Genomic DNA, 25,716 nt, shown 5'->3' on the forward strand with positions numbered 1-25,716 from the left:
CCGACCCAAAGCGACCTTTTTAAAAAGAAGCATTTACACAAATAAAAGGTCTTAAGAGAGGCCGAAAAGAGACCTTAGAATCATAGGATTGTGGAGTCGGAAGGGAAAACGAGGGTCATCTAGTCGAACCCCCTTTTGCCCAACATGGGGCTCGAACCCACGAACCTTAGATTGCTAATCTTGCATTGCAAGGCTAGCATTTCATTGACACTTAAAAGGGAAGGGGCACGGCCGTGCCAATAAAGAAATGGCTCTCTTAATATATCTTTAAGATAGAAAATAGAGTAGACTTTATTGAATTGTCCCCACAAATGATACATATATCTTAAAAAACAAAAATACGTAAAAACAAAAGATCCATTTGGGAGCAGACAAGAGGAGGAAAGTGCAGAGTGGCGGCATTTCCCCTGCTCTGAACAATCTTCCAGGTTCTCTGTGGTTTGGGAGAGGCTCACAGCGCCCCCTAGAGGGCACCAGTCCCCTGTTTCCATTCAGCCCCGACCACCCGCCAACGGCATCTTCCCGATTCAGTCCTCCAGGATCTCGGAGAACAGCTCCCGCCGTTTCTTCTTCGCCTTGTGGTGGCGCTCCCAGTCCTGGCGGCGCTTGAGGAAGTGGGTCAGGGCGAAGTTGCGAACCAGGTGGTGCCCGAAGGGGTCGTGCCGCAGACGTGGTTCTTGCTCAGCTGGAATTTTTTTGGGGGGAGGAGAAAAGAAGAGAAGCAGTCTTTAAGACCTAAAGAACACAGTGCGGGCAGGGGGGAATCTCCAGGGTTAGGGTTGCATGAAAGGCCTAAAACCCTGAAGAACATCTGCCTGGAAGTTGGGGGGGGGGGGCAGGGGGTGCCACATGTTGAGAAGTGTATGGAATTCGTGACATTTCGTTTATTAGGCTTGTTAATCGTTTGTCACCCGAAGGTATCTAAGCGATTCACAGCAAAGAAAAATAGACAGGTGAAACTCGAAAAATTAGAATATCGTGGAAAAGTCCATTTATGTAAGCAGTTGTTTTCATTAGCTACTGGAGTTTAATATATGAGATAGGCTCATGACATGCAAAGCGAGATATTTCAAGTCTTTGCTTGTTATAATTGTGATGATTATGGCGCACAGCTGATGAAAACCCCAAAGTTGAGATTGTTAATTTGGGGTTCTCATCAGCTGTACGCCATAATAATTGCAATTATAACAAATAAAGGCTTGACATATCTCGCTCTGCATGTCATGAGTCTATCTCATACAGTGGTGCCTCGCTAGACGAAAATAATTCGTTCTGCGAGTATTTTCGTCTAGCGATTTTTTCGTCTAGCGAAGCACCAATGCAAATCGCGGTTTTCGCTAGACAAAAAAAAAAAAATTCCGTCTTGCGAGGCAGCCCCATTGACAAATTCATCTTGCGGGGCAGCCTTCCGCTAGACGAATGCCTTCGTCTAGCGAGTTTTTCGTCTAGCGAGGCATTCGTCTAGCGGGGCACCACTGTATATTAGTTTCACCTTTTAAGTTGAATTACTGAAAGAAATGAACCTTTCTACGATATTCTAATTTTTCGAGTTTCACCTGTACAGTGGTACCTCGGTTGCCAAACGTGATCCGTTCCAGAAGACAGTTTCAACTTCCGAAATGTTCGACAAGGGTGGCCTGCAATTTCAATGGGGAAAATTGGGGGAGGGGGGCCTCAGCGGAAGCCATTCGACCTCCGGGTATAATACATAATACCTTGGGGGGGAATATTTAATATAACAGAACATCAATTTTAAAAGAGCATACTCAACTAAGAAGCAAAGCACTATTCAGACCCATTAATTATCAAATTAACAAAAATAAACAAAACTTCAACTTCCCCCTAGTCCAAAATCCATTCACATCAAAGAAACAATTCCCCCCCCCCCGTGTTTATTTTTCCTCCCCAAGCTACCCAGAGGTGTGGTGTCAATGCAAATCAGTGGTGCCCATTTCGCAGAAGAAAAACTGACAACACTCAGGGCCCCTCCCCCAAAAGAAAGATCAAATAAAAAACCAGGGCGGGTAGGAGACCTTGGTGGGTGTTGGAGGATGCTACGTTGCACATGGATGCCACACTGGGGTCCCCAGATTCATAGAAATGTAGAGTTGAAAGGGACCCCCAGCGGTCATCTAGTCCAACCCCCTGCAATCACAGCTAATCACAGGCGGATCAACAGCCTGGGCAAGAAGGCAACTGGGGGAGGAACGCAGCCTATGGCCAGGGGCCACTTCAAATATCCGTAAAACAGGCGCACGTACTTCCTTGTTCCCCGCACTTTCCGAAAAAGGAATTCTCCCAGGGTGGGTGGGTGTGAATGCAAGGAGAGGCTGGCACCCCTTGTGCCACGAGTCTCTGCACCAGGATGCAGCCCTTTCAGGGGCGTGGCAGGCAGGGAACAGGGAAGAACGAGGGACATTTCCACCAGAGACAGCTTGAGGGGGGCGGGGGAGAAATCGCCCACAGAGCAAACTGCAAAATTCACAGCCGCTAGTGAATAAAGCTGTTGCATGTCACACATTTCCTTGCGGGAGAGGAGAAAAGAGTCATACCCAGTTCCTGCGCCATCTCTCGCTTGGCTGGCAGGGTGGCCCTGCTCCAAATGGCATCGAGGACTCGGCTCCCGTGTTTGCTGCAAGCCAGAGGTACGTAGCAGCCCTGGGGATATAAAGAGGAAGGAGAGAGAGAGAGAGAGAGAGAGAGAGAGAGAGAGAGATTTACAAATTCTGCCCAATTCCATCTGCCTCGGTTCGTCCCAGGTCAGCGAGGCCCCACCCTTCTGTCTCTTGAGGACTAGAAGCTTAAAACAAAAATCCTCAGCTGATGGGAACCTTTCTTCCAGCACCAAACATTTCTGCCACAGCCCTGCATGTAGGATAGCGCCAAGGCGATGCAGAGCTTGCCCAGCCTGGAAGCAAGTGACATTCCTCAGCAAGGAATGCGAACCTCAGGCAAAAAGAGGATTCACGCACGCACGCGCACACACCCCTGCCTTGGACCAGCCCGCCCAGCGCTCACCTTGAGCCGACGCAGCACCTTGCGCCTCTGTTTCTCGGGGACGGAGGGGCTGGCCAGGAGGGCGTCGAAGACGTGGCTGCCCGCCGGGTCGCAGGCCAAGGTGACCAGATCCTTGGGGGTCATGGCAGCCAGGCTGCGCAGCACAGTCGAGGGGTCGGCGAAGTGGAGCAGGTGCTGGAGCATCAGGGAGCCGTGGTAGGAGATGGAACTCAAGGGGCGGGATGGGCTAGCCTAGCGGGGAAGAGAAGAGTGAGATTAGGTGCAGCAAAGAGGAGTCAGCCCCCCATAGGAACTTGAGAAGAAGCTGCTGTGTCATCCTGTTCCCACAGTGGCCAACCAGAGAGAAGGGGGTGTTGAAAGGAAGCCTCTGAACAGCTGTTCAGCAAGTGATCGGGAGAGAGATAAGGCACCCTTTCCAGCCCCCAGGCCTCCATTGTTGAATGCAGAGGGAGGCTGTTTGTTCCCCTTCCGGCAACTCCTGCAGCCAAGCTAGTGCCAAACATCTTGCTCTGCTTTCCTTTGGAGCACAGCCAGGCTGAGTCTTGTCATCTGGGCAACCCAGGACCTCCAGACACACCGCCCAGGCTTGCGCCCCCGGGGAGGTCAATTTGGCACCGCTAACACGGCAAAAACAACACAGGAGGCAGCAGCTACGAGTTACAGGTCTCTGCAGCCACAGCGGGCGCTGCGATCCTCCAGCGGTTTGACTTTGCCCCTGAAAGTGCACTCATAGAATCCTAGAGTTGGAAGAGACCACAAGGGCCATCCAGTCCAACCCCCTGCCAAGCAGGAAACACAATCAAAGCATTCCTGACGCCTCTCGGGAAAGACGTCGCATATGTAACAGTTCTTACAATTACAGATAGGTAGCCGTGTTGGTCTGCCAAAGTAAAAAAAAAACAAAATTCCTTCCAGTAGCACCTTAGAGACCAACTAAGCTTGTTCTTGGTATGAGCTTTCGTGTGCATGCACACTTCTTCGGATGAACAATGAACAGCTCAACGATTTGTGGGTCTCGGTTGGAGATCTTTCCCCCACCTGTTGCTGAGACGGATCCTCTTCTTCCTCCTCCTGCGGGGTGTTCTCCTCCTCCTCCTCGCCGTAATACGCCTCGTAGGCCAAGACGGAAGCAATGAGAGGGACGCAGGCCAGCTGGCGAGACGGGGGCTCCCAGCAGTGGAAGGCCTGAGAGGAGGAAACAGCGGCCATATCAGACACAGCAAGAAGATGCGGGTTTCGGACGCAGGGGAGGAGGGAGGGAGGATTCTTACCTCCATGAGGAGTTGCAGCACCTCCTGCTGGTGAGAGCCGTGTTTTCTGCAGGCTCCCAGTAGCGCCGTGATCAGCCCCAAGTGCTCACAGGCCAAGATCTCTTCCACGCCGGGGCCCAGCTCCTCAAGGAGTTTTCCCAGCTGGAAGAGAGATTGGGCAGGGGGGGAAGAGGCAGGCATCCTCAGTGTGGGGAGAGAAGAAGCATTTCCAAGAAACGGTAGCAACGTTTGGGGCTTTAGAGGGAAGGCGAGAAACAAGAGACTCAATCGAAGCATATAAAAATTACGCATGGCGCCAAGGAAGTTGATACAGCGGTATCTTGGTTCCCAAACACCTTGGTTCCCAAACACCAAAAATCCGGAAATAAGTGTTCCGGTTTTCGAACGTTCAGAAGCTGCGCCTTGGTTTTCGAACATTTCGGAAGTCAAAAAGACTCCTGGAACGGATTAGGTTAGGCGCTTTTGTTTTTGCTATTTATTTTGCGTTTTTGAGGCTTTCTCGGTTCATTTGTTGTCGTGACTGTGTGGAACCCAGTTCAGCTACTGGTTGACTGTGTGACTGCGGAAATGAATAAATGCCCCCCATCCAAACAATGACTATCATCAGTGCAGGCAAGGGAAAACAATAATTTTAAATTTCATCATCCACGATAGTGTCTTATTTATTTTATAGTACAGTACATTGATTGTTGCATTCATTTTATGGCGAAATGGTCTCGTTAGATAGTAAAACTCATGTTAAATTGCTGTTTTACGGGTTGTTTTTAAAAGTCTGGAACGGATGAATCCGTTTTGCATTACTTTCTATGGGAAAGCGTGCCTTGGCTTTGTTGAATAGTTCAAATATTATGGTTCATTGTTGTTCCACAAGATGTGTACCTCTTTAAAAGTCACTGTAAATGCCATGACCTAGTTTTACAGCTATGAGGCAGTACAGCAGGTGTGGTTAAGTTTGTGTTAAGTTGTGTCAGCAATCAGATGTAGTATATCAGTACCCTGGTGGGTGGGTCACTGGTTGGGTCATGTTTTGTAAACTTAGTATAACTTGTTTTATTTTTCTATTATTAAAACCAAGCAAAGGACTTATTTTGCATTCTCTTAATTACGGTATGTGCAGAACGTGTAGTTTCCTCAGCATGTCTTCTGCAGAGCAAAATAGGAAATTCTTTCTAGTAGCACCTTAGAGACCAACTGAGTTTGTTCTTGGTATGAGCTTTCGTGTGCATGCACACTTCTTCAGATAGCATGCACACGAAAGCTCATACCAAGAACAAACTCAGTTGGTCTCTAAGGTGCTACTGGAAAGAATTTCCTATTTTGTTTCGACTATGGCAGACCAACACGGCTACCCACCTGTTTCTGCAGAGCAGTTACTCCACTTAATTTCATAACAAGTTTTGGAACGCCTTGGTTTTGGAACGGACTTGTGGAACAAATTAAGTTTGAGAACCAAGGTACCACTTGTAGAGGTTTTTCCTGCTCTCTCGTAACGTGGGGAGCCGCAAGCATCCCGTGAAACTGAATGTCGAGTCCTACACTGGCTACCAGTACGTTTCCAAGCACAATTCAAAGTGTTGGTGCTGACCTTTAAAGCCCTAAACGGCATCAAAGGCCCAGTATACCTGAAGGAGCGTCTCCACCCTCATCATTCAGCCCGGACGCTGTGGTCCAGCTCTGAAGGCCTTCTGGCGGTTCCCTCCCTGCGAGAAGAAAGGTTACAGGGAACCAGGCAGAGGGCCTTCTGGGTGGTGGTGTCCACCCTGTGGAACACCTACCCATCGGATGCAGAGCTGTCAACCTTCCTTTTTTTGCAATGGGAAATGGCGCTGGAATACGGGAATTTGCCGCAACAAAAGGGAAAGTTGACAGCTATGATCAGATGTCAAGGAAATCTGAAGACATCTGAAGGCAGCTCTGTTTAGGGAAGTTTTTAATGTTTCATGTTTTGTCGTGTTTTTTATATTCTGTTGGGAGCTGCCCAGAGTGGCTGGGGAAACCCAGCCAGATGGGCGGGGTATAAATAATAAAATTAATTAATTAATTAATTAATACTATTCAGAGTGGGCACCACCTCCCTGCCCAACGAAACCAAAAACACTTGGGAAGGAATCTCAGTTCCTCATCAAGATTTCCAAGACTGTATCTGCAATGTATGCCACACCCAAGACGCTAGATAGCTCAGGTCTAAATTCACAAGCAGACCTTAGATTAATATGGAAGATTTTACTTGGGGTGGAAGCCGCCGCCCTGCGAGTCCTAAGGCAACAGAGACGCAGCAAAGCATTTTCATAGGAGCGGCTACAGCGTGGATGTCTTTTTTAAATGACTCCATCTTACGAAATGACACCATCAGTCGGAAGGTCTGCCCACATATAAGAGGAGTCTGCTGGTTCAGGCCAGTGGCCCATCGAGCCCAACCTCATGCATGGGGGAAGCCCGCAAGCAGGAGCACAACGGAATGCCAATGTGCCAGGGGGTTGGTCTAGAACTTCGGGGTTTCCCCTTCCAACGGCACACTTCTACGACCTCAACGCCACTGCTTGACTGTAGCTTGCTCTTGCAACCATTCCCTTGTCCCAGTATGCGAGGAGGAAAAACACACGCAGTGGAAATGGGATTGGTGTGGAGGCAGAGGTATTTAAACTGTGGTTCGTGCATTCCGGAAAGGCTGTAAACAGAGTCAAAAATCCCTGTATTCAGCCCTGCATTTGCTTTCCTGGATGTGGTGGGTGGAGGACTAAGGTGCCCGGCAAGGGGGGCCCATGATTCGTGCAACAGCGCAGAAATACAAGACACGTCTCTTTTGCTGTGCACCAGTTGGCTGGTCCGATGGAGACGTCCGTTGCCAACCCGGTGCCCAGAAACCTCCACGTAGCCGCGACTGGACCCATGCCAGTAGCAAAATGCACCCGGGGGATTTCAAACCCTGACTAGTAGCCATGGATTAAGCCTCCTCTGCCAATTTGCCTGATCCTCCTTTCAAGTTCCGTAGTTTAACTAAGTACGGTCCTTTCTTTTGCCCGCCCTGAATTCTTCCAACATTCAGCTTTGTTGAATGTCTGGCCCAGGTTTCCCCAAATTTGAGTTTCCAGCTGTTTTTGGACTACAACTCCCATCATCCCCAGCTAGCAGGACCAGCGGCCAGGGATGATGGAAACTGTAGTCCAAAAACATCTGGAGAACCAAGTTTGGGGAAGCCAAGGTCCAGTGTCAGGAGCAAGGGAGAAAACATCTATATCTGCTTTTTCCTTGCCACACATAATTTTATACAGGGGTCTCCCCACTTACACGCATTAGCCTTGCACACGACCAAGTATATGCGCAGCACCGGGAAATGATGAAATAAATGCTTTTAGACAGCAAAAAGACACAAGGGTGGCAAAAACAGCCCGAAAAGAGTGGGGAAACTACAAAGAAAATTGCAGAAAAACAGCAAGCAACCCCAGGAGCTTCTGCACCACAGAGCTCTGAGGCTTGTGGAGAGTTGGAGTTTGAGAAAGGAGAAAGCACTTCTGGTTTTTAAAAGGGGCTCCAGAGGTTTAGAGGGTGTTTAAAGGCTTTGTAGATGGCATTTCACCACTATGCATGACTTTCCGCATGCGTGCAGCACCCGGGGGATGTGGTACCCACAAAATTGAAGAGATGCCGTCGCTTGTCCTCTTCTTGGGTTGCCTTTTACTCACATTTCCCCAAAACAATGGATTTTCAACCAGTGTGCCGTGGCACCGAGGTGACTTGAGGAACATTCTGGGGAGCCCAGGAGGCAAGAGGGGGGCTGTCCTTTCGTTAAGTGGCAAAAAGGTGGGGAAACGCTTTTCCATGACGGATTCATCTTCTTAAAATCTTCCCACCGTCAAAAATCCTCCCCAGCTTCAGTTACTAACAGTTCCTTAGTGCTACACAGAGGGCTTGAGAAATGCAAGAAAATAGCAAAGGAGCTTGATGGATGTGTGTGTGCTCTAGGAGGTATTTTAAAATAACCCTGAAAGTGAGGAGCGTCTTCTGTGTTTCTCTGTCCTTCTACCCCCAACATAGGTAAAGGTAAAAGGAACCCTTACCACTAGGTCCAGTCGCAGACGACTCTGGGGTTACGACGCTCATCTCCCATTATTGGCCGAGGGAGCTGGCGTACAGCTTCCGGGTCATGTGGCCAGCAAGACAAAGCTGCTTCTGGCGAACCAGAGCAACGCACGGAAACGCCGTTTACCTTCCCGCCGGAGCGGTACCTATTTATTTACTTGCACTTTGACGTGATTTCGAACTGCAACTGCTAGGTTGGCAGGCGCAGGGACCGAACAGGAGCTCACCCCATCACAGGGATTCAAACTGACAACCTTCTGATCGGCAAGCCCTTAGGCTCTGTGGTTTAACACACGCTACCACCCACCCCCAACATGCCTCTCCCCAATTCTCCCTAGGCAACCCCCCTCCTCCTTAACAGCCACCCAGCTTTATGGGGACAGGGAGTAGTTGCAGGAAAGGACCGTATCTGCATTCGTGTGCTGTGCTTTTCATTTTTTCTTCCGCACCATAACAAGTATTTCTGCTTCAGGTCTTAATCTTGTTTTGCCCTCTCCACCCCTTGCCCCAAGTGCACACCAATTTCAGCAAAGGAAGGCTGGGGCTGCGATGTGGCGTTTTGTCGGCTCAGCCCTGCAGAGCAGCAGCATCGCTCAGCTTCCGGTCGAAAAGGGACGGGGCGGAACAGGGAAATCCTCCCCTTACGTGTAACTTGACCCCAGTGTGGCTTCCGCAGGGGAGCCGCAGAAACAACGTGGTTGGTGGTCAAAGGAGCCGTGGACTCAGAAAGGTTGAAAACTACGGCCCTAAACTAATAAGCCCCCAATGTAACCTCGAACGTTTGTGGTTTACTGTATGGGAAACATGTTGAGATGAGAGTCATTCATTCTCAGAAACGACAGCCTGTGTACGTTAAACTGTGTGAAGTTTCCAGAAGCAGCGTCAAGACGGTTTGCTTACGGCTTGTGCAAGGACACTCTGAAGAATGCTTTCTAAACACGCGCAGTTTCCGAACTGGACAGAGGGGGATGTTTAGTCTGAACTCTGCTATTGTACTGTGAAGATAAGGAGAGATGGGGGTCTGGCAGGTTTAGGGCTGAGCCCGAAGCTTTTAAGTTGAACCTCTTATCAGGACTCTGATTGATCTATGTACGTTTAAGAATGACGGGAAATACTTCCGTCTGTATCCAAACGTTTCCTGCGATTCGTTTCTTACACTCCATGCTAGACTTGGGACTCCTAAGCGCTTGGACGCTGCATGTTTACTTTGCTACAACAGGGCCTGGTACAGAGGTATCTTGGGTTCTCAAACTTAATCCGGTCCGGGAGTCTGTTCGACTCCCGAAACGGTTCCAAAACCAAGGCGCGGCTTCCGATTGGCTGCAGGAGCTTCCTGCACTCGATCAGAAGTCGCGTCGGACGTTCGGCTTCCGGAAAACATTCGCAAACCGGAACGCTCGCTTCCGGGTTTGTGGCGTTCAGGAGCCGATTTGTTTGGGAGCCAAGCCGTTCGAGAACCAACGTACCACTGTACTTGGAAGGGTTTTGGGTTGCCCAGAAAAACTCCCAACAGGATGTTGCAAATATCCCCAACCAAACACACACACACACACACACACACACACACACACACACCAAGGGCAAATCTTCCCGCTGGTCTGCACGTTGACAGCTGGCACGGTTTCGATCAGCCCCCCCCAACCCCCCCATGGTGGCCGCAAGGGCTGTCACTCACCAATTTCCTGGAGGCTGCCTGGATGAGCCGCTGCAAGGTGAAGTTGGCCACCTTGTGGGCTGCCAGGGCGTGAAGCTGCCCTTTCATGTGGGCCTTATAGAAGGAGAGCAAGGCCTTCCGGTCAGACACTTCCAGGACCTTGTCCAGCACCCGGCTGCAAGTGGCATCCTTCAGAAACACCAGGAGGGGGCTGAGAGAGAAAGATGGCCCCCGGTCAGAGTAGTCCCAGGCGAGTTCATGCTGCTTCCCTAACCACGTTCCCACCTCCCCACCCCACCCCATCTCGGAAAGTCCCAAGGCCCACCCTTAAGGCCCCCAGAGCCAGTAAAAAGGAGGCAGACAGGAGAAGGGGTAAATTTATTTGTTCGTTTTTATTTGTTCCCCATTGGTATTTATTTATTTATTTATTTAATAAAATTATATATCTATATACAGCTTGGTTGTTGTTTTTTTAAAAAACAAACTCATAGTGGTTTACAGGGAGAAAAAAAAACAAGGAAATCAAAAAGCTACAAAACTTTCAAAAGTAACTGGAAGTCAACCACAAGCCAGAGAACCAGATTAAAACACAGTGTCGGCATCCTACAATAACTGGGCACGGTTGCCTGAACAAGACACGCTTTTAGCAGTCCCTGAAAAAGATACACAGTTTAGTTTTTAAGTTCACTGTTCTAGCAGAAGGCCGTGACAAACTTGCGGCGACAGCATTAATAACCCACAACATGCATGTGGAAGCTGGCATCCACGATGTAAGAGAGAGAAGATTATCAGAGACCCCAACCAGCTTAAATCCATCTTAATTTCAGATTAAACCTCCAAAACAATTTGAAAAGTTTTTTTTCTAACTCCTTTTTCCTGGATATTTTTTTGCAGCCGGTGCATAGAGCACCACTGTGTGTGTGTGTTTGTGAGGAAGCTGTCATTGTCACTCAAAAGAAACCAGACCATTTCTGCCGGGCTGTAACCTGCTTGCTTCGCCCTTTCTCCCATCTTATAATCACAATAACCCGTGAGGTAGGTTAGGCTAAGGGACAGGGATGAGCTCCTAGGTAGGGCTGGGCAATACCTGGTTTTCAACACTGCCACGTACCACCAGCGAAGCATCGCAATATACCAAAATATCATGATGGCTGAAATAAGGATGGAGCTTTGTCGAGGCAAACAGGGGAGATGTCCCGGCAGCTGGTGTTACTTAGGGGTCTAAAATGCATACATTTTTACTTACCTTTAGCATATTGTTACAACAGTTATTTCACAGCACTGATAATTTTTTTTAAAAAAAAATCAGCACATTTTCTCTAAAATTAAAGAATTAGCAGCACAGATATCAAAGGCAAGGTGAGAGAACGCCCCCTAACGATTCAATTACATTGCTGAACACGGGGGGGGAAAGCCAATTCTGCGTCACACTTTAAGGTATTTCAAGTATAGTTTTAGCTGAATGTGCATATACAGCCCACAACACCAGTTATTTGACTGTTTTGTTCGTTTTCTTCTGTTAAACCCGGATAGATTTTAACAGAGGGGGGGGGGACTCGTCAAACGAAATTTATATTTTTTGCCAGGAAGATTTGCATTTCGGCGTTCTCCGGCAAGAGAGAGGCCTTTTGTTTCTGGAGAACGTTGCCAGCCGTGCTGAACACGCTTTCGGAAGACACACTCGTCCCCGGGATGGCCAAAAACCTCTTTGCGAGCACCTTCAACATCGGGAAGAAGGCCTCGTTCGTCTTCCACCACATCAGTGGGGAATCGTCAAAGTTCACTCTGGGCATGGCCATGTAGCCTTTCAGCTCTTTTTCTGCTTTCAAGACAGACAGGGGTTCAAACCCATCCCCCGAAAGGTCCTCTTCTTCCTCCAAATCGAAAATTTTCGCCAACCCTTCCTTTTTTGGTGCGTCAGGCGGAGCGTCTGGCTCCGCAGACAGGCTGCCGGCGTGCAAGTCGGCCATCTTTTGTATGGCCTCCTGCCTGACAGCCTCGGGGGCCTCCAAGAAACGCAGGCGAAACCTTGGGTCGCACAACGAGGCCAGGCCCAAAGTGGTTACCATAGGCCCGTTTTCGTACTTTTCCGACAGCGCACCCAAAATTTCATGTTTGATGTCCTGCAAGAGCGTGCTGTCTCCCTCCTCGGGCTGGAGGCGCTTCTTAATCTGCCTATAGAGAGGCAGAACAGAGGAAGCCGTGACAACAACGCTGCTCCCGCTGAGAGTCGTGGTGATGTCCTCTAGCAGGGTAGCTGCGGAGACAAAGTCCTGCACGGCCGAGACGTCGCACCCTTCCAACATCAAGTGCTTTTTAGACGGGTAATCCATCAGCATCTTGCAAACCGGAAGCTGGTTTTCGAGAAACCTCCGGCAGAGCTTAAGGACGCTCCACCATTTTGTGGGGCAAGCGCTCGGCAAGCTGACTTTCTCCATCTGAAGCAGCTCCTGGGCTTTGCCGAGGTCTCTCCTCATCTTCCAGCTGTGGCAAATGGTGTTCTGCAGGCTTTTCAGCCTCACGATGGCCCTCCTCAGCGGCGTCAGGTTCAAAGCTCGGCCGACGCCGATGTTGATGTTCTGGGCGAAGCAAGAGATGTACTCTAAGCCCAGCTGCCGGACCGCTTTAAGAATGGCGCCGTTATCGTCCGTCGTGCTGCAAAATATGTTCTTCACGTCTATGTCCCACTCGGACAACGTGTCGGCGAGCATCTCGCAGAGGTTGTCGGAGGTGTGGTCCTTCAGAAAGTGCTTGCAGCCCAAGAAAGCGTTGACCAGCTGCCACTCGTCGGAAATGAAATGTACCGTCACGGCCAAAAACGGGGTGCCTCCTACCGATGTCCAGCAATCGGTAGTGATCACCAGCTCGCTCTCCTTCACCCGACCTATTTCTCTCCTCATTTTCTCCACCGTGTCGTTGTAGAGCGTCGGAACGCCTTTGGTCGCAAAGTATTTTCTACTGGGCAACTGGTATCTTGGGTTCAGGGTGTTGACCATTTGGATAAATTTAGGGTGGTCTACTATGTTGTAAGACTGCATGCACGTAGCCAGGTACTCTGTGATGGCCTGGCTACAGGATCTGGGGGCCTCAAAACCCAGCGGCTGAAAATCCAACAGCGTTTTTTGCCGTTTCCTAGGAATTTCCGCAACGGTTTTGGCAGGCTCGGCGGCACTGACCGCGGTGGCGGCGGCCGGAGGGTCGTCGTCATTGTTACATGAATAAACGGAAACGCCGGCCGATGAAGAAGGCAGCTCCTTAAACTTCTGGGGGTGGTGAAGCTTGAGGTGGCTGGTGAGATTGGTGGTGTTTCCGCCTTTCACCGATACGGAGTGCAAACATATTTTACAAATGGCGATATTATGAACCACCAGGCGGTCATTTTCGTCAGCAGGCAAGCCAAAATGCATCCAAACGGGACTTTTGGTTTTGGGCTTGCCTACCAGATGGTGGTATTCGGGGCGTTCCAAAGTACGGCGATGAGTCATAGTGAACGCAATTAATCTGGGAAAATATTGAACAAAAGTAAAAAATCTAAACTTGACACACATAATTCTATGAAAACTAACTCAACGAACGCACGCTTCAGCGACACCACTGAAGATTTCTGGAGAATATATTAATGTTATGGACAGTTTGGGGGGGGGAATTTAAAATTTATGAAAGTGGTTGATTTAGTAAAAATGTTAAACTTGCATATGATTAACGATTAGTAATTTAGTGGTGTCAAGTTGCATCTGCTTCCCCAACAGGGTGGATAAAAATCAATTATTGTTTTTTAAAAAATATAACAAAATCAGATTTATTTTTAATTGATTTTTTTAAAATTTAAATTGCATTTTTAAAATAAAATGCTTTTGGAGGAAAAATCTTTCTAAAGATAGTTTTCTATTTAAGTTACATTATAGTCCAAAGCCAATATATTCATCAGGAAATAAGGATTTTTGAAAAGTTTTTCATGTGTGCTAAAACTCAAGTCTAATTTTAAAAAAACACACAACTGTTTAACCGCATCAGTTAATAAACATGGATACATGTGCTATAACGTTATTGTTTTAGTTAAATAAATGGTTTAAGCTGTTATTAAGGAAATGATTATCTATTGATTTTTCTCCTTCCAATAAAGTACAGCAGAAAAGTTGTCCAAATATAAACAGTTAGCTTATCAAACCTCACGATAATTTCATAATTATCGGTCTGTTTGTTTCTGATAATATAACCAAATCAGTGATTTTTGATATAACTGTAAAAACTACTCTGAAAATTTATTATTATTCCAAAAATGAAACCTTACTCTGGATGTAAATATTAAGATGATACCAGCAAGAATGAGTCTTTCTGTAATAATAACAAAAAAAGATTTAAATCAAGTCTTACTGACTAGTGATTTAAATCGATTTGATTTCAATCAAATCCACCCTGTTCCCCACTCAGAGGGCCAAGTGAGTAAGTCCCACTAAGTTCAACTAAATCTACAGGTGAAACTCAAAAAATTAGAATATTGTGGAAAAGTCCATTTATGTAAGCAATTGTTTTCATTAGCTACTGGAGTTTAATATATGAGATAGACTCATGACATGCAAAGCGAGATATGTCAAGTCTTTTGTTTGTTATAATTGTAATGATTATGGCGTACAGCTGATGAAAACCCCAAAGTTGAGATTGTTGATTTGGGGTTCTCATCAGCTGTATGCCGTAATCATCACAATTATAACAAATTAAGGCTTGACATATTTCGCTTTGCATGTCACGAGTCTATCTCGTATATTAGTTTCACCTTTTAAGTTGAATGACTGAAAGAAACGAACCTTTCCACGATATTCTAATTTTTCGAGTTTCACCTGTATATGTCCCAAGGAGATTTAGAGACATACCCTTTGAGACATTTACGGTTTTTGGAAAAAGAAGATTGAAGAGGAACACAAAAGAGCAGAGACACTTTTCTCTGGCTTAAAATGTGTTCAGCTACTGCAGAAAGCAGAAAGCAGGTGTGTGTCATGTTTGGACTGTTCCACCGAACCAAAAGCCCTGCTCCCAGGTTACTGCGGAGAGAGCACCTGACATTGGGCGGGACTTTTAAGAGGGGAAATCTGCAGAACAGTGTGACTGACTGGCTGGGTATATAAGGGATTATGAGGCAGTCTCCTGGGCAACCTTGTAATCATCACAATTATAACAAATGAAGGCTTGACATATTTCGCTTTGCATGTCATGAGTCTATCTCATATATTAGTTTCACCTTTTAAGTTGAATTACTCAAAGAAATGAACCTCTCCACAATATTCTAATTTTTCGAGTTTCACCTGTACTTCTACTTTCCCGGGAGTAAGCCCCACTGAATTTAGCAGGGCTTGCTTCTGAGAAGACACACATTTGCTCCCACTGCTTACCGACAGACACCTTCCATATTGTTCTCGCCTCTCAACTACCCAGCCTCCCATTTCGGCATAAGGCATCCAGTTCAACCTTCTTCCCCGCTCCATCTTCTTCTTCTCTTCAACCTTCTTCCCCGCCCCATCTCCCCCTATCGTGATACAGAAAGCCCCCCAAAAAGCCCTCGCCCCACCAATCTCTCCCTTTTTATCAAAGGGGGAGAAGGAGAGAGGGCAAGGAGATAGCCTCCTTTAAATCAGAATAATCATAAAACCTGCCTTTTTAATATGGGGGGGAGCTATTTAAGGGGAACCAACGTAGTAAACACCACCAGAAAATGAAAATAAAAACACTCCCCCCCCACCTTTTCATTCTCGCTGACGGGGGTGGGAAAGAACAAAAATGGAGGATAACAACTTCAGAAGTATAGGGTTGTGGGAACAAATGTGTGAGAAAGCAAAGGGCGTGAGGGCAGGGCCGGATTTAGGTTTGATGAGGCCCTAAGCTACTGAAGGTAACGGGGCCCTTTATATGCCCAGCTGTCCTTTGCCAACAACAAATTGTTGCTGTTTTTGGGGGGGTTGAATATATGCCATATGGTCATTTATGGACCTAATACTGGTAGGTATCTAAAGCCATTTGCACATGTTGCCACGCAACCAGTCCATGCAGAATGTAGGCACCCTATATATAGAAAGGAGCAAACCAGGGATATTTGAGGGAGCAGGCTAGCAGGCAGGGCCCATGACTTACCGGTACATGGCATCATCCCTGACCACTGGTCCTGTTAGCTAGGGATGATGGGAGTTGTAGTCCCAAAGCACCTGGCGGGCCGAGTTTGCCTGTGCCTGACTTACATCATAGGAGCCTTACACAACACAAAACACTGTTGCTGTACGTAGTTTTTACTTTATTTGTTTTTTATCTTATATTTTGGAAGTATACATCCCGATTCCCCCTCCCCTTTAAGTTTTTTTGGGGGGGCCCTAAGCTATAGCTTGTTTAGCTTATACGTAAATCCGGCCCAGGTTGAGGGGAAAATTGGGGAGAGATGAAGGGTAAGGAGGAGAAAACGGGGAGCATAACAAGGAGGGGGGGAGACAGGCAATTCCACACAATTCCCCAAGGAGGAGAGAAATGAGGGAGAGGCACCAACACATGGACCAGGGATGTCCAACCAGTAGATTGCGATCTATCGGTAGATCCCCGACTGATCCTGGTAGATCACAGGATCCTTATTACGTACAAAAAGTTACAGGGGGAAAGCTAAAAAAACTCTGTGCAATCCTCCCCCCCCCAAAAAAAAGCTCAACAACTCTGGGCAATCCACCCACCCCATGCACGCTCCTCCTCCAATGACAATGGATAGATCACTACCAGTTTTTTTTATACTGAGTAGATCACAGTCTCTTGGGAGTTGGACATCCCTGACATAGCCAGATGCGTGCACACACAAATGCAGAAGGGAAAAGCATCGACACAGGGAGACAAAGGCACACAAGTGCACGAGGAAAGAAGGGAGGACAGAGGCTTAAACAACAGGGCATGGGTTTTTGTTTAACTCAGAAGTAGATAACCCCCATTTATTTTTTTTAAAGGGAGAAAGGAAGGGGGAATGGGAACCCGAACAAGAAGCCTGGAGCCAAATCAACTGGCATCCCCCTCAACCACCTACCAGATTGGCGCCAATCCTATACAGTGGTGCCTTGGTCCTCAAACAACTTGGAACCCAAACACTGCAAACCCGGAAGTAAGTGTTCCGGTTTGCGAACTTTTTCCGGAAGCCGGACATGCTCCGTTTGGAGTGCCGCGCTTCCATTTGGAGTGTTACGCTGAGGTCGGTCTGTTTTAGCGTTCTTGTTTTCGCAGCTCTTTTTTGTGACTGTGTGGAACCCAGTTCAGCTACTGACTTGAGCGATTGTGCGACTGCAGTACATTGTTCAGCGCTTTCATTTTATGGGACGATGGTCTCGTTAGGTAGCAAAATGCATGTTAAATGGCCGTTTTAGGGGTTGTTTTTAAAAGTCTGGGGCGGATTGATCCGTTTAGCATTGCTTTCTACGGGAAAGCGCGCCTTGGTTTTGGAACGCTTTGGTTTTGGAACGGACTTCCGGATCGGATTTAAGTTTGAGAACCAAGGTGCCACTGTACTTAAAGCAAGAACCACGTGGCGTGCGAAGGCAGTTCTCGGCAGCTGCTTCCGTCAGTGCCTGCTCTTGTGGTTCGCTGTCCCCTGCAGGAGGCAGGGGAGAGCAGAGCCGGAAGAGCCAGCAGGGACTGCAGGAACAGAGAGAAGCGTCGGCTGGCTTTCCCCGCATCGCGATTTCTGCATAGCGCACACACATCGTGATTGGCGATATATCGCCGGTCTGATGTCACGAAACCGTTATCACAATGTGGACTTCAAAACCAGTTTTGGAAGATACATCGCTCCGCCCTCGGCAAGGCCCTCTAACCGCTATACCGCGCTGCCCAGAGAACCAACAGCGAACAGCGGGAGGTGCTGGCGGGTAATATTTCGTAGTTGCAATCTGGGCAATCACAACATGCCCCTGTAAGTTTACCTCTTTTTAAATGGGAGTCCCCGTAAGTTTGCTAGAAGGCAGGACAGCTCCACTCCAACCCAGCCAGGTGGGTGGGGTATAAATAATGAAATTATCATTATTGTCTAGTGGGTGCAGCAATAAAACTGCTCGCACGTTTGCAGAACGAAGCAGGGCCTGGTATGGTTTCAAATTGGAAGGGGGACTATGGGGTGAGATGCCTGCATTGCTGGGGGTTGGACTAGATGACCCTTGAGCCCCTTCCAAGTCTGTAATTCTATTATCCTGTTTTCTAAATCCACCCAGAACAGCAGCAGCAGCTTCCAAATGAAATCACAGGCAGGATTTGAAATTTGAGCAACGGAAAGATATATGAACTAAAGGAACGTATATTAGATGAAATGCAGAATATTATGAGGTATGCCAAAGGGATGGGTATAAAAACAGCATGGACGGGAAGGTGGGAAGTCAAATTATAAGAGAAACGTAAAACAGATTTGAAATTAATTGGTTAAAGTTATGAAAATCTAATAGAAATCTCTTTAAAAAGGAACAGCAGCAGCGGCGGTGGCGGCTTCCAAGTCTCCTCCCACCACCACCGCCCCCCACTGCCCGCGGCCAATCAGAGCGCTTACCTCTGCCCAGGAGACACATTGCGGGAGCTCAAGTAGCCAATCATCGAGTGGCACAGCTCTGAGCAGTCCTCTGGCAGCTTCCTGTGCAGGACCTCCAGCGCCACCTGGAGGCAGAGGCTGAAATACTTGTTGGTGATGAAACCTGGGGGGAGAGAAAAAGATTTCGGAGGGAGACGTTTAGCTGCTAAACTTTAGCAAGGAGATACTGCGGGTGGGTGGGTGGGGGGCACCACCCACCACCCACACCAGACATCCATGCCCCTTGTTACGACGAGTAAGAAGAGCAGAATTAATAATAATAATAATAATAATAATAATAATAATAATAATAGCAATGCAACTAGATAGATGCCCCAACAGAGCTAAAGGCAGAGTTACATCGTATAAATGCACAGCCCATCTCATGCCAGAGTCCTTCAGCTCTCTCAAACACATCTGTTCGTTTTTGCAAACGTAATCTGGGGTCTCTCGTCTTTTAAGACAAGGTTTTGCACTCTGGTCTATGCACGCAGACCGTAATAAGGCAAAAAGATAGCAGTGGAACAGACTTAACGACTTCACAAAGCAAGTTGGGGAGGCGAGAAGGGGGTGGGGTGGGGAGAGAATCACATTTTGGAACGCCCCCTTTGCATTTACAATCCTGCAAACGGAAACGAGGCGCGGGCTCTCCTCCCTTGGGGGTTTTGTGGCCTCTTGTCATGTATGATCTAGCCGAGATTCCTGCATCGCAGGGGGTTGGACTGGATGACCCTCGGGGGTCCCTTCCAACTTGACAATCAGGTTCTAGACGACAGGCAATGAAAGAATGAAAGCCCCTCATCTCTCTCCTTCCTCCTTTGCCCCAATTGTAGTTTCCTTCGCTTATTTGTTTGTTTCATAACACAAGAAAATCTATGATAAAAAAAACTATTTTTTTTTAAAAGAGAGAATTGCACACAGCCCCCATCCACAGCATGGAAGTGGTACAGTCCACTGTATCTCTCCCGTGACTCTCCCCACCCCACCCCGCATTTCCTAAAGCTGATGGAAGTGTCCGTCAGATCCAACAGCCCCTCCTCCCGCCAGACGTCCCCGGGTTGAGCTGGATTCGCATTCGCAGCAGGCGGCGCAGCCTCACTTGGAATGTGCTCCTGAAAGCTCCCTTTGAATTCGCCCAGGAGGGAATGGAAGGTGTCTGGGACCTCAAATTCCGAAGGCCCATCGCTCTCCAGTTTAGCCTTTTTGGCCCTGGAGAAAGAAGACCCTGGAGGGATGAGAGAGAGAGAGAGAGAGAGAGAGAGAGAGAGAGAGAAATGTTCATGAGACAGAGGAAAAAACTGGCAGGGGAAGGAAGATAGCTGAATATTAAAACACCCTCACGGCACTCCTTTGCAAATGTTCTCCCCTATATCCTTGTGATAAACCTAGCACATATTGTCATTTATGGTGGAAATGCACTTTTGGGGGGAATTTAATGTTGACAGAAATGATGCACGCCACTAAAGAAACGACTGTTTGCTCTCCAAAATCAACTGCTAATGAATGAATATTTTCTATGATACAAATGCAGATATATTGTCAAAAGTACCGGCCTTACGCACGATCTCGGCAGCTCAAATAATTATTGCAACTCAGCGGAAAGCAGCCCTAAAATCTTACACCGCATGTTTGGCACCACTCACTCTGGGATATAACTATAATGGTGAAAAATACACATAATTTTACATGATTTGGTTTAACAAATATATGGGAACCATCATTTTTAAGACAACCACCGTCACAAGCCTGGCAGACTTTGAACCATGCTTGACAATGAAATAATATCAATATTCTTTTTTTTGAAGTCTCGCTTTTTTCATAACTTCATGATTTGCTAGTTACCCCATATGTAGCTGTACTTATTCTACATGCCTATGCTAGTTTTAGTCATTTTTATTTATCTCCTACAATTTATACGCCGCTTGATTGGAAAAAACCCCAACAATAACCAACCTCACAGTCGTCTTATAGAACAATGAAATTTAAAACAATTTAATACTTTCGAAAAGCTAAAACAACAATAGACTGAAAATAGATAACTCACTTCAACTGGGTAGGCTTGCCGAAACAAAAATGTGTCAAATGAGTGGGGTTTAAAAAAAAATAAAAGGTTTTCATTACCATCTGTTGCTTTACTTTCTCTATCCGTTTTATATACATTATAAAACAAAATTTTAAAAAATGGTACTGGTTTTTCGGTGGGTTTGTTTTGTTTTGTTCTTGCGTTACGTAGTTTGCATTTTCATGTTTCTTTTTATAAGGAATTTATTGGTATTTAAAAAGAATACAAACAAAAAAGAGAAAAAATACATACAAAATGCAAACTACAAAACAACAAAAAAGAAAACTTATGCAAAACATAAAACACTTATAAAACAATAACACCCCTATTTAATTATTTTAAACTTGTTTACAATCTTACTGGGGGGGGACTTCCTCACGTCCTCTCTTCTGCGTTCATTTCAAATATACTGTAGGTAACTATTTTGCCTCTACTTTTACAACTAATCTTAATCCTTATCTAACATCTTATATCTATCACCTTCTTCTTAACAATGCATTTTCATGTTTCAAACCGCCCCACGATTTCGGGTGAAGGGTGGGATATAAATTTAGCAGGTGAAATAAAATAGCAAGCCCCACTCACCTGACCCCGGGAGCCCCCGTCCCCCGTCCGACCTGACCCGGACCCCTCCGAGAACCTGCAGCAGCGTCCGCACCACGAAGCTGGCGTGGGTGTCCAGGGCAAAGGTTGGCAGCTCTTCCTGCACGGCCCTCGCCAGCTCCAGGATCTGGTCCTCCAGCACCTCAGCATCCTCTGCCCCCTCTGCCATCAGGACCGGGGCTCTGAGCAGGGCGGCCTCTAGGATGTGAGCCCCACAGGGGTGGCAGGCGGCCAGGCGCAGAGCAGGGAGGAAGGCCCGCAGCAGGCGGCTCAGGCTGGGCGCAGAGGCGGAAGGAAGGAGGGCCTGGAGGAGCAGAGAGCCGGCTGTGTCCAGGGCGAGAGGGAGGGCCACGGATTCCGCCTCCACCAGGACGTTGCTGACAAAGAGGGCTGGGGGTGGGAAGAAAGGCAAGAGAACGTTACGTCAATTCTGTGTCCAGGGCAGCTGTCGGCCAGCTCCATCTGGGTCGCAGGATGAGACCCTCCCTGCCCGCAGACTGTCTCACCAGTGGTGCATGCCCTGGTTATCTCCCGCTTGGACTACTGCCATGCGCTCTACGTGGGACTACCTTTGAAGGTGACCCGGAAACTACAACTAATCCAGAATGCGACAGTCAGACTGGTGACTGGGAGTGGCCACCGAGACCATGTAACACCGGTCTTGAAAGACCTACATTGGCTCCCAGTACGTTTCCGGGCACAATTCGAAGTGTTGGTGCTGATCTTGAAACCCCTCAACGGCCTTGGCCCAGTATACCTGAAGGAGCGTCTCCACCCCCATTGTCCAGCCCGGACACTGAGGTCCAGCTCCGAGGGCCTTCTGGCGGTTCCCTCCCTGCAAGAAGAAAGGTTACAGGGAACCAGGCAGAGGGCCTTCTCAGTAGTGGCGCCTGCCCTGTGGAACGCCCTCCCAACAGATGTCAAGGAAATAAACAACTATCTGACTTTTAGAAGACATCTGAAGGCAGCCCTGTTTAGGGAAGTTTTTAATGTTTGAAATTTTATCGTGTTTTTCATATCCTGTTGGGAGCCGCCCTGAGTGGCTGAGGAAAACCAGCCAGATGGGCAGCATATAAATATTATTATTATTATTATTATTATTGTTAAAGAATAAGAACAGAAATAGTATTTTTCACTCTGGGGGCCACTCTCCCTTCAGAGCAACCTTTGGAGGGCCACTTGCTGGCGGTGGGAGGGGCCAAAGGGAAATGTGGGGAGAGCAATAGCTGTCACCGTTTATGTTTGTAGAGCAAGGCTAGCTGCTACACACACTTCTCTCTATTTCCCGAGAAAATAGAGCTGAAGGACACTCAAGGAGAGTGTGGAGCAGGAGAGAGGGATATGCCCTGGGGAGAAAGCCAAGGGCCAGACAGAGGGTTGGAGGGCCACATTTGGCCCATGTCTTGGGTTCCACACTCCTGGTCTCTGGGGTAGGGCCCTTTCTGCCAGAAGGAATAAATGGAGTTGGCAGCTGTGTTGGTACAATTACGCAGAAGCATTGCACTTAAAAATCAAGTACTGTACAGTGGTACCTCGGAAGTCAAACGGAATCCGTTCCGGAAGTCTGTTCGACTTCCAAAGTGTTTGGAAACCAAAGCGTGGCTTCTGATTGGCTGCAGGAAGCAGCTCCTGCAGCCAATCGAAAGCCACGGAAGCCCCGTCGGACGTTCGGGTTCCAAAGAACGTTCGCAAACCGGAGCAGTCACTTCCTTCCGGGTTTGCGGCGTTCGGGGGCCAAAACGTCCGAGTACTAAGGCTTTCGGGATCCAAGGTACAACTGCAGACCCAAACTGAAATATCCAGTCAGCCACGAAGCCTGCTGGGTGGGCTAGAGCTACTCATGTTCTCTCACATGGGCCCACCCTTCCTCCAAGGAGCTCAAAGTGACATAGAAAGTTGCCCCCTAATTGAGTTGATCCTCACAACAACCCTGTGAGGTAGGATAGGCTATGGGGCAATGACTAGCGGGACATTTCCTGTTGAGATACGACAGGCCCTCACTGCCTGCACTGTCCAGAAACTACCGAAAACAGCCTTGTTAAGGCAAGCCTGCTCAGCTGGATAAATTGGTCTTCCCCACGAGTGGTTTTATTCTCCTATGTTAGTTATCTTATATATAAGCCGCCTTGAGATAGTAGTTTAGGCGGCGATGAATGAATCAATGGCAATAATAATAGTATTTTTAACAAGACTTCTAAGAGGCTAAGGGGCCTGCATTTCCATGCTAGCCACAGAGGAAAGGAAACCCCCTCTGCTGCAGGCAGAATGAAAACTACTAGAATTTTGGCAGGCTAGCAAAATAAACATTGAGGACTAGCAACTTGTGTGGGCTTATTTACATGGCTGCCCATCAACACCTCCTGCTCTTAGCTCACATAACCCAATGAACACCTGCAGCTTTGGGAACACCCACCCAGGTCCTTTGCCTCTTTATAAGAGCCAACACACACCAGCGGTTTAGTCACACTAGCCACATGGCCCAGAAAAGCTATATGCAGACAAACGCCAGCCCCTTGGCCTAAAAGCGGAGATGAGTGCCACACCCCATAGTCGAATTCGACTGGACTGTCCAGGGGTCCTTTACCTTTTATTTTTACCTTTTCATATACATACACCCACACCTTGTCTCCACCTGCTTCCCCATCATCACACACCCAACCTGTATCTCCCAAAACACCTTACCTTTCTCCTCATCAGAGTCAAACCCGGATTTCAACGTCTCGTGAGCCCGACGGAAATACTCAGCTGCCGCAGGCTCCAGTTTGGGCAGCGGTTCCCTCTTGCTTTCCTTGGGGCCCCCCTCCTGGGTTGTGGAGGCAGGCTCTCTCTTGTTTTCCATGGGCCCCCCAACATGGGTTGTGGAGGCAGGCTCTCTCTTGTTTTCTTTGGGCTGCCCCTCCTGGGTTGAGGAGGCAGGCTCTCTCTTGTTTTCCTTGGGCCGTCCCTCCTGGGTTGAGGAGGCAGGCAAGGTTCGTTTCCTCTCTTCCTTCTTCTGGGCTCCTTTTTGTGGTTGGGGGGGCACCCCCATAGCTGCAGGTGGGCAGGGGCGTCTCAACACACAAATCTGTCTGCAGTCAGGAAATCAACAGTTATTTAAATGGGGAGGTTTATCTACTACGGTTGGAGATCAGGTGCAAATAAAAACGCTGGTTAAGATAAAAAAAGCAGAATTGCCAAGTGTGGCATAGTGGTTTAACTGTCAGACCAAGACTAGGGGAAATGAAAACGTTCGCCATGTGGCCATCTCTCGCCTTAGCCTATAGCCTACCTCGCAGGGTTGTTATGAAGATGGGGTGGGAGGAAGGGAAAGAGCACATATTCTGCTCTCGGGTTTCTTACAGGGAGCGTAACGGCGAAGATAAAATCAATTTTTTTAAAATCTCAGAAGTTTCAATTAAAAAAAAATACCAGATCCAAAGACATTTGGTAAGGGTGAAGAGAAGAAATTAAATGGCATGTGCTCTTGTCGCATCCCTTTAAGGGCACATTTGCATCACACATTTAAGGCACTATGGTACCCCTTTAGGCAGTCATGGCTTCTCCCAAAGGATCCAGGGAGCTGCGGTCTGTTGAGGGTGCTGAGAGCTAACCATTTTCCAGAGGGGGCTTAACAAGTCAAACCCTCTTGACAGGTAGCGTCGGGAATTGTAGCAACAGAGCAGCCTCCTAATCATGTTCAGCTCCCTGGACAAACTACACCTCCCAGAATGCTTTGGGGGGTGAAGCCATGAGTGTTTCAGGGTTAAATGCCTGGTGTGGATATGGCTCGACTATCGCAGAATCACAGAACTGTGTAGAGTTGGAAGGGGACCCCGAGGGTCATCCAGTCCAACCCCACCCCCGCAATACAGGAATCTCAACTAGATCATACATGACAGGCGGCCACCCAGCCTCTGTTTAAAGACCTCCAATGCTACTGCCTGGGAAGTAAATATTTTATTTTTAAAAGTTAATAAAAAAAAACTGATTTAAAAGAAGAAGAAGAAGAAGAAACCTCCAAGGAAGGAAAGTCCACCGCCCTATCCCACCCTAGGAGCACAATAAACATCACCTGTTGAGCTTCTGACTGCAACGCAGCTGAAAACTCAGGGAGAAAACCATCATTTAAAAAAATAAAATGAATAAAAAATAAAAACAATTACGCATTGGTATAATTGGGGGGAAAAAAACAAGGGATCAAGGACTCGCCTTCTCCTGTTGCTGCAACCGGGTTTTTAAGCAGCAAAGGTGGGAAGCGGCTCGGCGGGGAACAAGCACCCGCCGCCGACCCTCCTTCCTCGGAGGCCACCAGAGCCTGGCAAAAAACGACGCATGGCGCCTGCCAGCTGCCTCCCAGCATGCACCGCGCGCCGCCCCACCCCGGCCGCCCCCCCAGCTCGCGTCCCCACAATGCAACGCGGACAAGAAGCCGGAAGGGAGGGAAGGAGGGCAGCTCCGTCCCAGCATGCTCCGCGCGAGGGAA

At 48.0% G+C, this 25,716-nt stretch overlaps 1 protein-coding gene across 5 annotated transcripts; it reads right to left on the reverse strand.

Annotated features, from left to right (window-relative positions):
* Nucleotides 1-262: 262 nt before the first annotated feature.
* Nucleotides 263-25,590, reverse strand: NOP9 (NOP9 nucleolar protein). 5 transcript variants are annotated; one of them, XM_033169467.1, is made up of 11 exons: nt 25,306-25,406; nt 23,937-24,322; nt 21,237-21,644; nt 19,689-19,814; nt 18,572-18,713; nt 10,045-10,234; nt 4,290-4,430; nt 4,057-4,203; nt 3,019-3,249; nt 2,553-2,658; nt 263-685 (listed from the first exon to the last, which is right to left on the reverse strand). In XM_033169467.1, exons 1-11 carry the CDS (start codon nt 25,356-25,358, stop codon nt 528-530), a joined length of 2,088 nt encoding a protein of 695 aa, XP_033025358.1. In that variant the 5' UTR covers nt 25,359-25,406; the 3' UTR covers nt 263-527. The 5 variants fall into 5 exon arrangements, with proteins under 5 accessions (XP_033025358.1, XP_033025357.1, XP_033025355.1 ...); XM_033169466.1 differs by lacking the exons at nt 263-685; nt 2,553-2,658; nt 3,019-3,249; ... (2 more) ...; nt 10,045-10,234; nt 25,306-25,406 and adding exons at nt 11,579-13,524; nt 25,443-25,590; XM_033169464.1 differs by lacking the exons at nt 263-685; nt 2,553-2,658; nt 3,019-3,249; ... (1 more) ...; nt 4,290-4,430; nt 10,045-10,234 and adding an exon at nt 11,579-13,524.
* Nucleotides 25,591-25,716: the final 126 nt, after the last annotated feature.

The sequence above is a fragment of the Lacerta agilis genome, chromosome 14 (genome assembly GCF_009819535.1).
Source record: "Lacerta agilis isolate rLacAgi1 chromosome 14, rLacAgi1.pri, whole genome shotgun sequence".
Lineage (NCBI taxonomy): Eukaryota > Metazoa > Chordata > Lepidosauria > Squamata > Lacertidae > Lacerta > Lacerta agilis.

Bases quoted from the DNA above. Each gene is read 5' to 3' on its own strand.
- NOP9 (XM_033169464.1), bottom strand. From the start codon at position 25,358: ATGATGGTTTTCTCCCTGAGTTTTCAGCTGCGTTGCAGTCAGAAGCTC. The intron at 24,323-25,305 runs GTGATGTTTATT...TCCTGACTGCAG, and splicing joins TGCAGTCAGAAGCTCAACAG to ACAGATTTGTGTGTTGAGAC. The intron at 21,645-23,936 runs GTAAGGTGTTTT...TCCCACCCCCAG, and splicing joins TGACTCTGATGAGGAGAAAG to CCCTCTTTGTCAGCAACGTC.